At 43.3% G+C, this 14,838-nt stretch overlaps 1 protein-coding gene across 1 annotated transcript in view; it reads right to left on the bottom strand.

Annotated features, from left to right (window-relative positions):
• dnah9 (dynein, axonemal, heavy chain 9) overlaps positions 1-14,838 on the bottom strand; it is a 179,667-nt gene that overhangs the window by 98,927 nt on the left and 65,902 nt on the right. The window contains 9 exon segments of the mRNA XM_037754464.1: positions 2,830-2,932; positions 3,634-3,799; positions 4,007-4,214; positions 5,216-5,389; positions 6,248-6,422; positions 6,886-7,033; positions 7,370-7,478; positions 12,211-12,338; positions 12,439-12,649. Of these exon segments, the coding sequence (XP_037610392.1) occupies positions 2,830-2,932; positions 3,634-3,799; positions 4,007-4,214; positions 5,216-5,389; positions 6,248-6,422; positions 6,886-7,033; positions 7,370-7,478; positions 12,211-12,338; positions 12,439-12,649 (1,422 nt within the window).

Genomic DNA, 14,838 nt, shown 5'->3' with positions numbered 1-14,838 from the left:
GTAGGTACAGATACAGACAAGCTCCCTGACCTGAGGAAAAAATCTTGGATTGTGCCGGTACCTAAAAGTAATTCAAATGAACAATTACCACCCTGTGGCAAAGAAATTTCTGTGTCAATGTCAACGGCATCCCTAATTGTGGATGTTTGGTAAAACACAACCAACAAGTTAAGGTAAATTCTATATAGTCATCTCCTAGAATAAATACAGGAACACCTCAAGACTGTCTCATCACCTGCTTTGTATACTTCTACACTCTTCAGTCCTCTCAGCCAAATTACACGTTTTAATGACACAGCATTGTTATATGGAGTCAGATCAGTGTCAATGTTAAGTTCACAGTTCACCCAGTGCATGACATAAATCATATCCTTGTGGGGGCTCGCTCATGTGATTGGCTGAAAAGGAGGGAGACATCTGATTGGCTACAGATAATTCCCTGTTAAAAAAAAAAAAAAGCTTTTGTGGATGTTTTTGATGAAAATTGCCAATGCTTTTAAATAAATATATTTGTGGATTTCTATTTTTTTTTTAAACAAGAAATATTGTTATATACAATAATTTTGAATGCACACAAAAAAAATTATTTTTGTGTGCATTCCAAATTATTTTTGTGGAGAGTCATTTATTTTATTATTATTTAATCCTTCTGCGTGCATTCATTAATATTGAGACTGATCTGACTCCATATTAGGATTTTGAAAATCCAATGTCTACAATGTTTTCTCCGATGTTATCAGATGGTGTGATGAGAACTATTACAGTTCAATGTAATGGTGATTGATTTTAAATGGAACAAGTCTGATGAGCCCTTTACTAGGTTTGACGGTGAACTAGTTGAAAGAGTCTCAATGTTTAAATACCTAGGAAATGATGCTGGCAATAATCTGAAATTTCATTTACCTCACAACTGTTTTACACGTCAGTATTACAGTGTAAAAAGTGTTTTGACTTGGCATTGACCAGATATCAGGAGAACAGCTTTGACCTTATGACCTCCACCAAAGAGGTTCTGTTTTTGCCTTCCGTTTGTTCGTTTGATGGACCGATTTTCATGAAATTTGGTTGGAAGGATGCAGCATGTGCCGAGGATCTGAATCACGGGGTGGATACGCACGTTATTTTTTACTCATGTAAACGGCCTTGGCAGAGGTCTGCGCTCTCCCAGTGCCCTTCCAGTTTGAAATAAGATACAGTTTGAGTTGAGCCATAGAGGCAGAATATTAAAACGTTAGATCAAAGCTTTGCTTTGTTCCTGCTGCTATCACAGCGTTCAATCTCCTCCGTTGATTCAAACTCTGGTCTCTTGCCTCTCTGTGTCTTGCACTTTGGTTCACTAGCTCAGCCGAAACGCAGCGTTTATCAGACAGTCATCTGTGCCGTCTATCAACATCTACTGCCACTGCTGCAGTTTGGAAATGTCTCATTTTGTCCTCAGTTTTAATGGTGTACATTCTTCATTTAATCTTTTTGTGTGCCTCTGTGTGTGTGTGTGTGTGTGTGTGTGTGTGTGTGTGTGTGCGTGTGTGTGCGTGTGTGTGTGTGTGTGTGTGTGTGCGTGTGTGTGTGTGTGTGTGAGAGTAGATCAGAGAAGGGCATGGACAGGGAGAAGCCAGTAGGTATGGAGAGAGATCACAGTTAACACAGCACCGTACCTTCTGTATTCTCTGTATTATCATCTTTTTGTGCTGTCTTCACCCGTCAGCACCGCTGACCTCATTTCTTATGATGGATAATTAAGTTAAATTTGATTTAAAATATATGTTAAAAATCCTGTTTGAGAGCCCTGATATGAATATCCATCTCTTTACTCTTCCTGTAAAACGTTACAATATATTTGCTCATAAAAATCAATACTCACTAGAGCACTATGTGGATTAATCCGCCACTGACAATAGTCCTCAACGAATGCTCTATTTCCTCCTGGTTGAGTAACATTTGTTAAAAACTGCAGGGCTCAGCTGTTTTAAATGAAACTACATATTCGTGATTAATTTTTAGAGATTTAGATCTTCAAAAGGAACTAATGGCCACAGTTAAGGTGGGAGAGTATGGAGACTAACACGTGGTGTAGGCCTTTTAAAAGCTTCAGTAGGCAGTGACGGGAGACTTTGACCAATCACAGTTCATTTCAGAGAGAGAGAGCGTTCCTATTGGCTGTCCTCCGGCTGGTGGGCGGTGCTTGGTATTTCCTAAACAGATCTCAACATGGCTGCTGGGTCACAAACTTTCTCATTTTACAGCTAAACAGTACACTACAAGATGATTCTGAGAACATCTGAGGAGAGAAATAGACATTACAGTAACAGAATATTGATTCATATTTGATCAGCGCTGCCTAGTTTGACCGTTTGGTCGGAGTTCGCGAGTGATTGACAGCCGGCTCTCAGAGACGGCAGCTGGATGGCAGACTCCAGATCAGCTCTGACTGCTTGTTTTCTTCCGGTCTGTGAAATCTTAGGAGCACCAGAGGACACCGGAGGACACAGAGTAACATGATGTTTTTCAGATTACCTATCTCATGTACTACTGTCAGGATATAGTGACCATTTTATGGAAATAACATTTTTTAATCATATTTGCTCCATTTCTACCCACTACTGCTTTAAAAGGCTAAAATAAATGAATAAACAAACGATGTAATGGTCCAAAATTTTGACAAAAAATATTTTTAAAACTAAAATTAAATTATTGTTTTTGTCTATGACAACATGAGCAAGATGAATTAGTGCACAAGTAACCTCTGCAGTATGTTACATAACCAATGTGGTAGTGCTGTGTGTGTGTGTGTGAGTGTGTGTGTGTGTGTGTGTGTGTGTGTGCGTGTACCTGCAGCCGTGGATTGATGGTGAAGCTGCCAGCTGTGGGGTTCATGCAGGACACGTATTGAACGCTGTGTATTTCCTTCAAAAGCAGCTTATTACGGTCATACCTGGGAGTACACACACACACACACACACACACACACACAAAGATGCAGAAAAAAAACCACTATTTAACAGTGCTGCAAGCACACAAACACCCGACCGCACACACACACACACACACACATTCCCCGATATGGACGCCTCAGTTCCCACTTAAGCTGGCGTGGCTCAGTCGCGTCTTCCTTCCTCTCAATTTCATACCTGAAATCCTCCCAGCCTATCTCTAATGGGCTGACCATGTCTAAGCCAGTCAGCCTGCGTCTGACGCAGTGGAACCATGTTCAGAATGGCCTCACTGTGTCAGAGAGATGAGCAACCAAATCCTTTTTAAGGGGAATCATACAACCCTGCACTCACATTTGACTTTTGACTCATAAAAGTTGTAGCATGTTGATCCAGAGGCGGGGATCTGTCTGAATACTAAAAACGTTCTCACTAGGATTATTAGGGGTATTACACCTATCAGCTGCTGGCACTCTATTATCTCAATGATCCTTTTCTATGTTAATACACTGAGATATTGTCTGAAACCGTCCATCATTTAAGCAATTAAAGTGAGGAACAATTCCACTGCTGATGTGCTATTTCCTGCTATCATCTAGAAAGACACAGTCTATGCATAATGTCATCCTCTTTAAACAGCACAGCACTCATGTTTGCTCATACATATATATTGCATAGCTGCATGCAAATGACAGAGCCCTACCAGTGGTTGTAGTCCATGTGTTGGCGGATGAGTGTGTGAGGTTGCACTGTTCCATATGCGTCCACCTCGGGCATATTCATGTCGTCTATGAAGTAGATCAGTCTTCTGCTGCCTGGAGGTCCGTAGTTGCGCCCTGCTTTCTTCTCAAGGGGCTTTTCCAACACAGCTGTGTAGGAGAGGAACAGAGGACCAGAGGGCACAAATATAGGAATGAAAAGTGTTATTCAATATTTATGCAATAGTTTAGACTTAGAGAGCCACAGGTCAGTGTGGACACATTTGATTTAACTGGACAAGTACATAAGCCAAGACACAATTTTAACACACACCTGAAAGCCAATCAGAAACATAGTTTTCCACGCACACTTCCTACCTTGGAGCATAGCAGATGTGGTGTAATAGTTGAAGGGGACATTTTTAATCATGTATTTCTCTGCGTCCAACGATCCCAGTTTGTCCCCGACCAGGACAGACTTCCCCGTCCCGGCGTTCCCCACCAGCATGACAGGCCGACGATGTTCCAGGAGGCGGTCCATGAAGTAACGAACTCGAATGGTCTCTGTAGTGTGGACCAGACATGCCTGCACACGGGGAAACAAACACACATATGTATCCATAGGAAAACATTACAGTAGGTGCACAATGTCTGTTTAGGATTTTAATATACTACAGACTAATAGGGCTGCAACTAATGATTATTTTGATCATCAATTCATCCATGAAATATTTGTGTTTGAATAATCAATGAATAGTTTTGTCTTGTGGTACAAATGCTCATCACAAGTTCCCAGATCTGAAAGGGACTTTGTTTAAAGTACAATGACATAAAACAGAGGAAAGCAGACATGTTTTCATCTTCACCAACTCTTGAGGGATATATCTGGTCTTAAGCAATTTTATGCTATATAAGCCAAGATATATATATATATATATAAATACATAGATAATGTATATATAGTCAATTGTTAATATAAAAATAGTGATTAGTGCAGCTTTAAACTATTAACTCCCTGAGACCCGGTGATCCCGTCCGACTTTACTGTCTTTCAGAGGCTCTAGGTTCAGTTTTAGAATTCAAATCACAGCATGGCTTTTTCTATGGTGTTCCTTCAAGGTCTTGGTGTCTTAATGTGGTATTTTGGTATTTTATTGATCATTTTTATTAATTCTCTAGTGGTAAAAAATGGTTAAATTTAGCACCAAATCTGTGTAACAAATGGTATCAACCCCAAAATTGCTGCAGCAACATATGAGACATAATAGAGCATGGGGATGACCATCACATACTTCTATCATAATGTTATAAACCCTTATACACTTTTACAATTAATTTCAAATAATTACTTAATTCATGTTTATTACAGATTTATCACTAGAACAACCTGACACACCTGCTATCTCCCCTGTATCCTGTAACACCCCCTTTACCCCCCTAAAAAAGACAAAAGCGGGTCCATTGTGGGTCTCAGAGGGTTAATCAGTTATTAAAATTGAATGTGATGTAGTTTAAGAATAAGTCCAGTAGATGAAATCTGTGTAATTCCACCAAAGTGAAGCCCGTAGCTTGAATACGCTGCTGTACCTGAAGAGGTGTATCTGTATCCATCTCAAACTTGGGCACCATCTTGGACCAGGGTTCAAACTTCTTGCTCTCGGGGTCGATGTAGTAATCAAACACGGTGCCCTGGGACGGGAACTTGATGGTTTTGAACTCGGCCACCCACCACTTGCTGAACTCCACTCTGTAGTCGACCAGCTACACTCACACAGAGCACACACGCAGAGACACAGACGGTAGGCAAACGGTCAATACTCTAAAATGACTTCCTCTCTGCTCCCCCCCCCCCCATACAGTAGCTATGGATCTGTGCGTTTGATTTACTCTGGTGTGAATACAAACCAGAGGACAAATAAATGGCAACAGCGTAAAGATAGAGCCACAGTAGTTGAAGGGTAGAAAATGAGAGATGGCAGTCCCATCTATCCATCTGTCTGATTCAGACAGTGAAGGAGCCTCGTCACCTGCTGGCTGGCAGTTCCTCGCCTTCCTCCCTTCTCCCCACCCCTTGGTACCTGTCTCCTCTATTCACTACCAACTCCAGTCAATAAAACCACTTAGCATTTAAATGCATCTGTGATGGGAAAATAAAGTGGAGTACATTTGTACCGAGGGGAGAGCAGTTTTATCCCATAACGTAGATGGACGCACTTACTGTACAGCGCTAACTGGATTGCTTAGCAACCGCTCGCCACGGCTCTCCTGCTGATTTAAATTCAGCCAGCCCGTGTTGTTGAGCGGGAATGGAGTCCACTTGATTTTCAGATGGAGATCTCTGCCTTTTTTTTTAAAAAAAAAACCTGCCATTTCTTCAACTGAAAATAACTTTCAAATGACTTTTCATAAATAGAGACACACAGTTGAGTTGCATAAGAGCCATCAGGGCTTGAATAATACCAAGGAATACCCATAATGCAAGTGCAAAAAAACTCTTTCAGGAAGGAGTTACAATGAGAGAGAAAAAAATAATTCAGCTGGTTCAGTTGTGCCCTATTCTTTTCCTCTTTATGTAACCACTTAGTAAGTGTCTCACATGCCCAGAGGCCCACGCAGTACCTGGTCCTGGAACATGGCTCCCCCGAAGGCCCAGACCGCAGCAAAGACAAAATAGAGCTCATAAAGTTCCTTGGCACAGTCTGGCGGGGTGTTTTCTGGAGTCAGCAGACACTCCAGCAAGTAGCACAGCATCTGGACCATGCTCTGCTCAGGGACAGGGATGATCTTCTTAAACCTGAGCAAAGACAGACACATTACATCACCGGATGCAAGCATTACCGCTGACTTGTGTTTCTCATTTAGCATATCAAATAGCTGAAAGAAGAAAATAAATTATGGTTTTACTTTATGTCATTTTGAATTGAACTGAACAGAAAACAATAGAACTTCTATTTGTTGTGAACATGTTTATAAGCTCTGTGGCATTGTGGGAGTGTACAGTGGTGCACTTTCTGGATTTCTGGCCTCACAATGAGGACAAACATATCCCTCCTCTCTGTCTCCCTCCTCTGCTTCCTGTTTTTGCTCCAACAGCCGTGGTGATGGAGGTGTTGGAGGAGGGGAGTGGTCCTGTACAATAGAAGGAGGCAGGATGGCATCCAGTTCTTCTGAGTCCGTCACTGTTTGCTCCGGTCCAACACGCTCACTTTTGCCCCAATCCCTCCCCACGTTATGTCACATCCCAACACCCTGATCACCTTGATCTGAGGCCGTCCAGGCAAGAGGGGAGGTACTTGTCGAACAGTATGGTCAGGTTGGCCTTCTCTGATTGGACCTCCCTCCTGTCGATCCAGCTGGACACCGGGGGGTTCCACCCGAGGTCTGCTGGGTTTATGTACAGGATGCCTGGAGAGTAAAACAGGGAATACAACACATTTAGTGATGACATTACCTGCAAACATTAACCAGATGTGGGTCCCCTTTCACCCCTCAGACACCAAGTACAGACAAAGCAGAAAGCAGCCTATACATGGTGCACCATTATGCTGGAATACTACTCATGTGAACAAACTAGGAGTGAACAAATTATAGCAATTAGTCGCTGAGAAGTTGTCCGCTTTGCCCGGTTGGTGACCCGAGCTTGTGCAAAAGATATTTGAAAATAAATCCAAAATACAACCACAATATTGTCATAAAAGACCCAGTAAAAGGATGAGACAAAGAAAGGAAAGCAAGGACTACCTGCTCTAGACACTGTAGCGGGGGTAGCAGTGCGAAGGTGGCTGATCTCAAACACCAGCCTCATGGTGGGGTTCAGAGGGATCCGCTCATTACTGGCCAGAGTCAGCACCTGACAGAAGCAAGACAGCACATTAACACACAGTGTGCCAGGGTTTAACCCCGGGAATACATATCCAAACTACTTCCTGTTTCCAAAGAAGTACAACAACAGGAAAATGGAAAAAAACAAACTAGTTATACGTTCTAGGTGTACACCAAATAGGCTGATACGTACAAAATCTATGTATAACTACAGAAATACACAAGTCGCTAAGTAAAAATACTGAAAATGTTCTGTTATCTGTGAGTGATCATTGACTCTAGGGATGCACCGATACCAGTATCGGGTATCAGGTCCGATACTGTGATCATGTACTCGTACTCGCAAAACGGCTCCGGCAGCAGCGTCACGTTAACCTCTCGCTCACGCTCCACCTCCCCGACGTTGCGGGTGAGATGGACCGGTGGTGTGTCCAACCCCGCTGGGTCGGGATCCCACCTGAGCTGGCGCGCTACAGCCCTAACTTTCATGACTCACGCGTGCGTTGGACTGTTTCAAGACGGGTCGGGTGGGTTGCCGACATCGCCGCAGACCCCTGGCGCCTTTTACGTGGGCCAAACCCCACCCTGGGGGCACGACGCAGTTGGGGCTCACTGAGGACAGTCTGCCCCGCTCAACAATCGCACCGGGAGCAGAGGGCCCCGTTCCACCCGGCGGGGAGAGAGGACGCAGCGAGCACTTTGTCCACGGTGCGGCGAGGTCCGGGAGGTGAGCGCTGTAAAGCTGCGGCCGCGAGTCACCTTCGCCCCGAGCCTTTCCAAGCCGACCTACAGCCGGTGGCGGCGCACCGCCTCGTATGCGGGACTCCCCAGCCTGCCGTGTGTTGCTCACACCCTCCAGCTGGCTGTTAACGAGGGTCTTTTGGCACAGAGAAGTACTCGTATCGGTACTCGGTATCGGAGAGTACCCAATTGTAAGTATTTGTACTCAGTCTGAAAAAAAGTGGTATCGGTGCATCCCTAATTGACTTTATTACTAAACTGGAAAAACAAAGTTCGGAAACTTGTGTTTGGTGGATTATTTCTCTGTTGTTCCAATGCTAATGGTCATTGTATTTTACATGGTTGGAAAGCCTGTTTATTTACCTTTGCAATGATGTCCAACTTGTAAGGATCATGCATTTGTGGGATGAGCAGCACAGCTGATTATGTGGGGAGCGCCCAAGAAAAATTTGCCAAAATGCTCCGTCAATGGTAAACAGTGTATTCTCCTGTTGGTGTTGACTCTTGTTCTGAGTTGTTTGGTGGATTGGATGATTGAACTCTCTATCAGTAACAAGGAACAAACAAGACATATTGGCTATTTTACACTTTATTCATTTAATACACCATCAGGAGCCTCAGTAGCGGTGGAAGATCCATACGCAGCCACAACAGCCTGGCACCTCCTCCTCATGCTCATGCTGGTCACCAACCTGGTCACACGTTGCTGTGGGATGGCATTCCATTCCTCAACCAGGATTTGTTGCAGGTCAGCCAACGAGGTTGTGTTGGTCACTCTAACACATACAGCACGCCCAAGCTGATCCCACAAGTGTTGAATTGGGTTGAGGTCTGGACTCTTGGCAGGCCGTTCCATTCTCTCTACTCCCACATTGTGGAGGTAGTCTGTGATAACCCTGGCTCTGTGGGGGCGAGCGTTGTCATCTTGGAGGATGAAGTTAGGTCCCAGATTGTGGAGATATGGGATCGCCACTGGCTGCAGAATCTCATCCCGATATCTCACTGCATTGAGATGGCCTTCAATGATGACAAGCCTTGTTTTGCCAGTGAGGGAGATGCCGCCCCCCCCCACACCATGACACTGCCCCCACCAAAAGCTGTTACTCCATCGGTGCAACAATCAGCATAGCGTTCTCCACGTCGTCTCCATACTTTGACCCTGCCATCCAACTTTCGCAGACAGAACCTGGACTCATCACTGAACATGACATTCTCCCACATGTTCAGGTTCCATAGTCTGTGTTGTCGACACCAGCACAAACGGGCCTGACGGTGAAGGGCAGTCATTGCAGGCTTCCTGGTAGCCTTATGAGAATACACTGTTTACCATTGGCAGAGCATTTTGGAACATTTTTCTTGGGCGCTACCCGCATAATCAGCTGTGCTGCTCATCCCACAAATGCATGATCCTTACAAGTTGGACATCATTGTGAAGGTAAATAAACAGGCTTTCCAACCATGTAAAATACAATGACCATTAGCATTGTAACAACAGAGAAATAATCCACCAAACACAAGTTTCCGAACTTTGTTTTTCCAGTATATATCTAACAGAGATTGGCTATTACAGAAGGCACTAACAGAATTTATTACACGACCGTGTTGAATACTCGATTCCGATTGGTCAATCACGGCGTTCTGCGGTCTGTTATTTCTTTATAGCAGACCATTGCTATATATAACAGACCGTTGCTATGGGCGTAGTTCTGATCTCTGACCCATTTTTGTGTCAAATTATTGATTTCTTCAGTAAGCAGCCGTGTATTAAGTGTGATAATGTACAGTTAGCGGGTTCATTGTTGTGAGAGAACCCCTGACAGGGTGATGCTGCACCCCTTAAGAGGATTATTTCACAACAATGACCCACTAGCTGTACATTATCCCTTACATGGAATCCATCTCAGCTAAATAGAATGACTTTGAAAACGTCAAATTACCTGCTTTAAGAAATTGTGTTTGTTCATACAATGAAAAATTGTCAAATATCACTTCTGTGAGGCTGTTCTCAGCAGACAGATCACAGGCAATGAACTCTGCAATTCATATTCCTCGCAGCTATAGCGTGGTTCAAGCTGCATGCAAAGTTCATCTCATGTTCTTTCTAAAGTTTATCAACATAAATGGTGTTTTTTGCCTTAATTTAGTACCACCAAATAATGCACTAAAGCCATCAGGTTTGGATCCCACAGGCGTGTTTCTCCTTGTTGAATTTAGTGCTGCTTTGAATATGACCAATGTGTTTTGACTGTAGCTTAAGCTATACCTTAAAACAAGTTCCAAGGATAGTGTGCTTCTGGGACAGAACATGTCTCATTAATCCCTACGGTGTGCGTAGATATGGCTGTAAAAGAATGTGCTTTTTTGTGCCTTTTACACAGTTTTAGCCTGGATTATGTCACCTGCTACCCCCAGCTCTTTCCACTATTCTTAGCATTACATGCACACACACTGTCTTTTAGTCTCTCATCCACAGAGAACTAATAGTTTACTATTCTCCTGCATCACCGATGAGTCAACCACAACTTCCTGTTCAGATCTGAACAGACCGTGAAAATGTGTAACCTTAGTAATTTTAATACTGAATAAAAGACGCATTTATACACACACACGTTTACTTAGGTCACTTTTTAAGACATTACATAGACTTTCATTTATTTCCTGGAAACTAACCCTAGCCCTAACCACTAGTTGCCTAACTCTAACTCTAAGCCTAACCACAGACTCAAAAATCTGCTTTTTCCACATTGAGGACACAACTTTTGTCCCCAATTGCACAAGTCATCCCCAATTTAAGTGTCAGTAGTCAGTATATGTTTGGCATCATTGAGCAAATATTCCAAATAAGCTTTCAGCATATTGTAATTCAAGTGTTCTGAGAGACAACTAGACTTCTGCTCCTCCTCATGGCTCTGTTTTCAGGCTTTAGAACATCTAGCCCGCGACGGGAGACTTTGACCAATCACAGGTCATTTCAGAGAGACACAGGACACAGAGGCACATGAATTTTTTCAGATCACCTGTCTCATGTGCTACTGTCAGGATATAGTGACCGTTTTATAAAAATAACTTTTTTTAAACTTTTATCATATTTGCTCCATTTCTACGCAATGCTGCTTTAACTGGTCTTAAGTCTGAAATGGGTCCCCAAAGGTAGCCTAATGCCGGGATCAGACTATACGATATCAGCCCGATTATAGCCCAATATGGCCGTCACAGGGGATCGGGAACGATAAATGAGTGTCGTGTGTGAAAATCGATCCTCTTATCTCGTGTAGTGTGTCATAGTACACGACAACCGACGCCAAGCCTGGGACGCCCCACGACACCCCGAGGAAAGGTCTAGCCTGTCAGAGTTTTTCGTCTCGACACGCCTAGTGTGACATCTCCAACAATGTGTTCCTTTGCGTTGACCAATCAGGTGCTCTCTCCAGCGAGCAGTCTCAGTCAGGTCACTTGGTAATAAACAAACATGGCGTAAAGGAGGAGGGATGGCGAGTTTGCTGCTGTCAGGTGGGACAACCAAACTGACGAAAAATTCATTGAGTTGTGGCAACTGTAGCCCCCTAATGCCTGTTTGACGTTTCGTCAAGTGAGTACCATGACAGAGTCAAAAAAGACAATTTTTGGTGAGAAATAGCGGAAGCCCTCCATCAACCAGGTGAGTAGATATACTATGGTATGCTAGCTATGATATGCTAGCTATGATATGCTAGCTATGCCGGCATATCCCCGGTCCTAATTGCGGGAATATGCTAAATTATCTTTACCCAAGCATTGACAGTTGCTTCAACCGCCTCCCTGATGGCGTCTGAACTCACGCATGATCATGGAATATGACGTGCCGTGGTTGGTTGTGCTCATACCTGTAGTCTTGCCAGTCACTGACCAAGACACTGCAAGAGTTTATGGCGCTGTGATCGTTAGATCTGACATGGTGACCATCGTCAAAAACAAAGATATCCTGTAGTCTGATCCCGGCATAAGACAGGAACACACACACACAATCAACTCGCTCACACCTTGTTGTCATCCATGACTGTGTTCAGTGACTCAATCCACATCGGGTCAATGTCTCCATCCAGAACGATCCACTTAGGTCCGTTGTGAGTGACGTTGGCCAGTTCACGCATTATATTGGAGAACAGGCCTGTAGGAAGAAGGAGGTCACATGTTGGATATTTGACTCAGGTCATATAACATGTATATGTATATATATATAACACAAACACTGTTTCTGCAGTGTTCACCATCTTTCCAGTCTCTGGTTGCTGGGTTGATGATGCCAAAAAGCTCGTCATTGGTCACAGCTTTTGGGTTAAGGTCCGCCCACACAGGTCTGCGCTTCATGTTCTGATAGGTCCTCTGGAGGGACCTCATCACCTGACTCTTTCCGCTGCCTGCGTTACCAATCACAAACACGGAGTGACGCACAGCCAGCAGCTCCTCCAGCTGCACCACCTAACACACAAATACAGGATGAAAAAATATGGTATTATGCTTTGTTTACATCACGTGAAGGACACTGATGACACGGTATACATAGAAACACTGACCCTTTTAGAGCATTTCATGGGCCGCTGCACCGGACCGCTCAGTCTACTGCATCTCTTTCCTAATGGTGTGGCTTATTGTGAATAGTGATGCAGAATGACAGGGTGGAATGATGCAGTGCAGTGCAGCGCAGCCGCTTAGTACACTGTTCACAGACTACAATAAATGACAGCAGTGGTCTTCTGGAAGGACAGATATCTGCGCCCTCATTATTCTGTGTTTGCACACTTAAAGCGCCACTACACCTATTTTACACAACAAAGAGCAGTCTACTTATCATGGGTACCAGTCGTCAGTAGTTGTATATAATGTCTTCTGATGCTTCCTAATCTTTCTATGGAGACCAACAGTGTTAAATGCTAAATCAATGAAAAAGACATTATGAAATATATAAAGGAAATATAATAATAATAATAATAATAATAATGAATATAAACAAATACAGTCAAAATGTGTTAAATAAATATGAAGATGAGAAATATTCAGGTTCAGCTCCATATTGTGAAATGTCATTTGGTTTTATTTAACCCTCTGAAACCCACAATAGACCCGTTTTTGTCGTTTTTTAAGGGGGGTACAGGGGTTGTTTAGGGGGAGATAGCAGGTCAACAGTAGATGTCACATAGAAGTGGTGTACATCATCTGAAAGCTGGAAACCTGAAGATTAATCTGAGATGTAGCTCAGCACTGTGGGTCAAGTTCTTTTCAGAAATAAACATGAATTAATTTATTTATTTATTAATTAAAATAAATTGTAAAAGTGTATAAGGGTTTAGAACATGATGATAGAAGTATATGATGGTTATCCCCATGCTCTATTATGTCTCATAAGTTGTTGCTGCATTTTTTTGGGGTTGATACCATTTGTTACACAGATTTGGTGCTAAATTTAACTATTTTTTTACCACTGGAGAATTGATCAAAAATGCACTTGTGTTGTGTAAACTGGTCGGAAACCCCCTTATTGTCAATGTAGCTAGGAAAGCCATCCATCCTCTGAATGCTCTAGGTCTCTAGTTTGATCAATCCATCCTCTGAATGCTCTAGGTTTCTAGTCTGATCCATCCTTCCTCTGAATGCTCTAGGTCTCTAGTCTGATCCATCCATCCTCTGAATGCTCTAGGTCTCTAGTCTGATCCATCCTTCCTCTGAATGCTCTAGGTCTCTAGTTTGATCCATCCATCCTCTGAATGCTCTAGGTCTCTAGTTTGTGGCTGTAAAGTTTCATGAGGCTGTGATTATCCTAGAGGTCACCACAGGTCATTTTATACAGTGAGGTCAAGTTTAAAAAAATGGTCTCAGTACAATGAAATGTCTCCTATGGGGACTAACATCATCACATATGAATACCGTTGGGCTCATTGGATCCACAAGAGTCTCAGCTTTACAGTGATACCCAATTTATGTAATTCAAGACTGTTTAGAGACCCCAGTATGCAGAAATATTCAAACACACCATTTTAGAATAGGCAAAAATAACAGTTATCCATCCATTATCTGTAACCGCTTATCCTGTTCAAGGTTGCGGGGGGGCTGGAGCTGATCCCAGCTGACACGGGGTACACCCTGGACAGGTCTCCAGACTATCACAGGGCTGACACATAGAGACAGACAACCATTCATACTCACATTCACAGCTACGGGACATTTAGAGTCACAATGAACCTAACCTGCATGTCTTTGGACTGTAGGAGGAAACCTGAGCACCCGGAGAAAACCCACGCTGACACGGGGAGAACATGCAAACTCCGCCGCCCTAACACATTTGTACTGCATGAAAAAACGTCATGTGATTATCATAAAGTGGGCATGTCTGTAAAGGGGAGACTCGTGGGTACCCATAGAACCCATTTACATTCACATATCTTGAGGTCAGAGGTCAAGGGACCCCTTTGAAAATGGCCATGACAGTTCCTCGCTAAAATTTAGCCCAATTTTGGCGCGTTATTTAACCTCCTTCCCCGACATGGTAGCATGACATGGTTGGTACCGATGGATTACCGAGGATTCCCTTAGGTTTTCTAGTTTCATATGATATCTGTGTCTTCACTCTAACCCTAAAACTGAACCTGCTAGAACCGGGATCGCAGGTCTGA

This window comes from Sebastes umbrosus, chromosome 20, assembly GCF_015220745.1.
Source record: "Sebastes umbrosus isolate fSebUmb1 chromosome 20, fSebUmb1.pri, whole genome shotgun sequence".
Taxonomy (NCBI): Eukaryota; Metazoa; Chordata; class Actinopteri; order Perciformes; family Sebastidae; genus Sebastes; species Sebastes umbrosus.
This window is presented reverse-complemented; position numbering and strand designations above follow the sequence as displayed.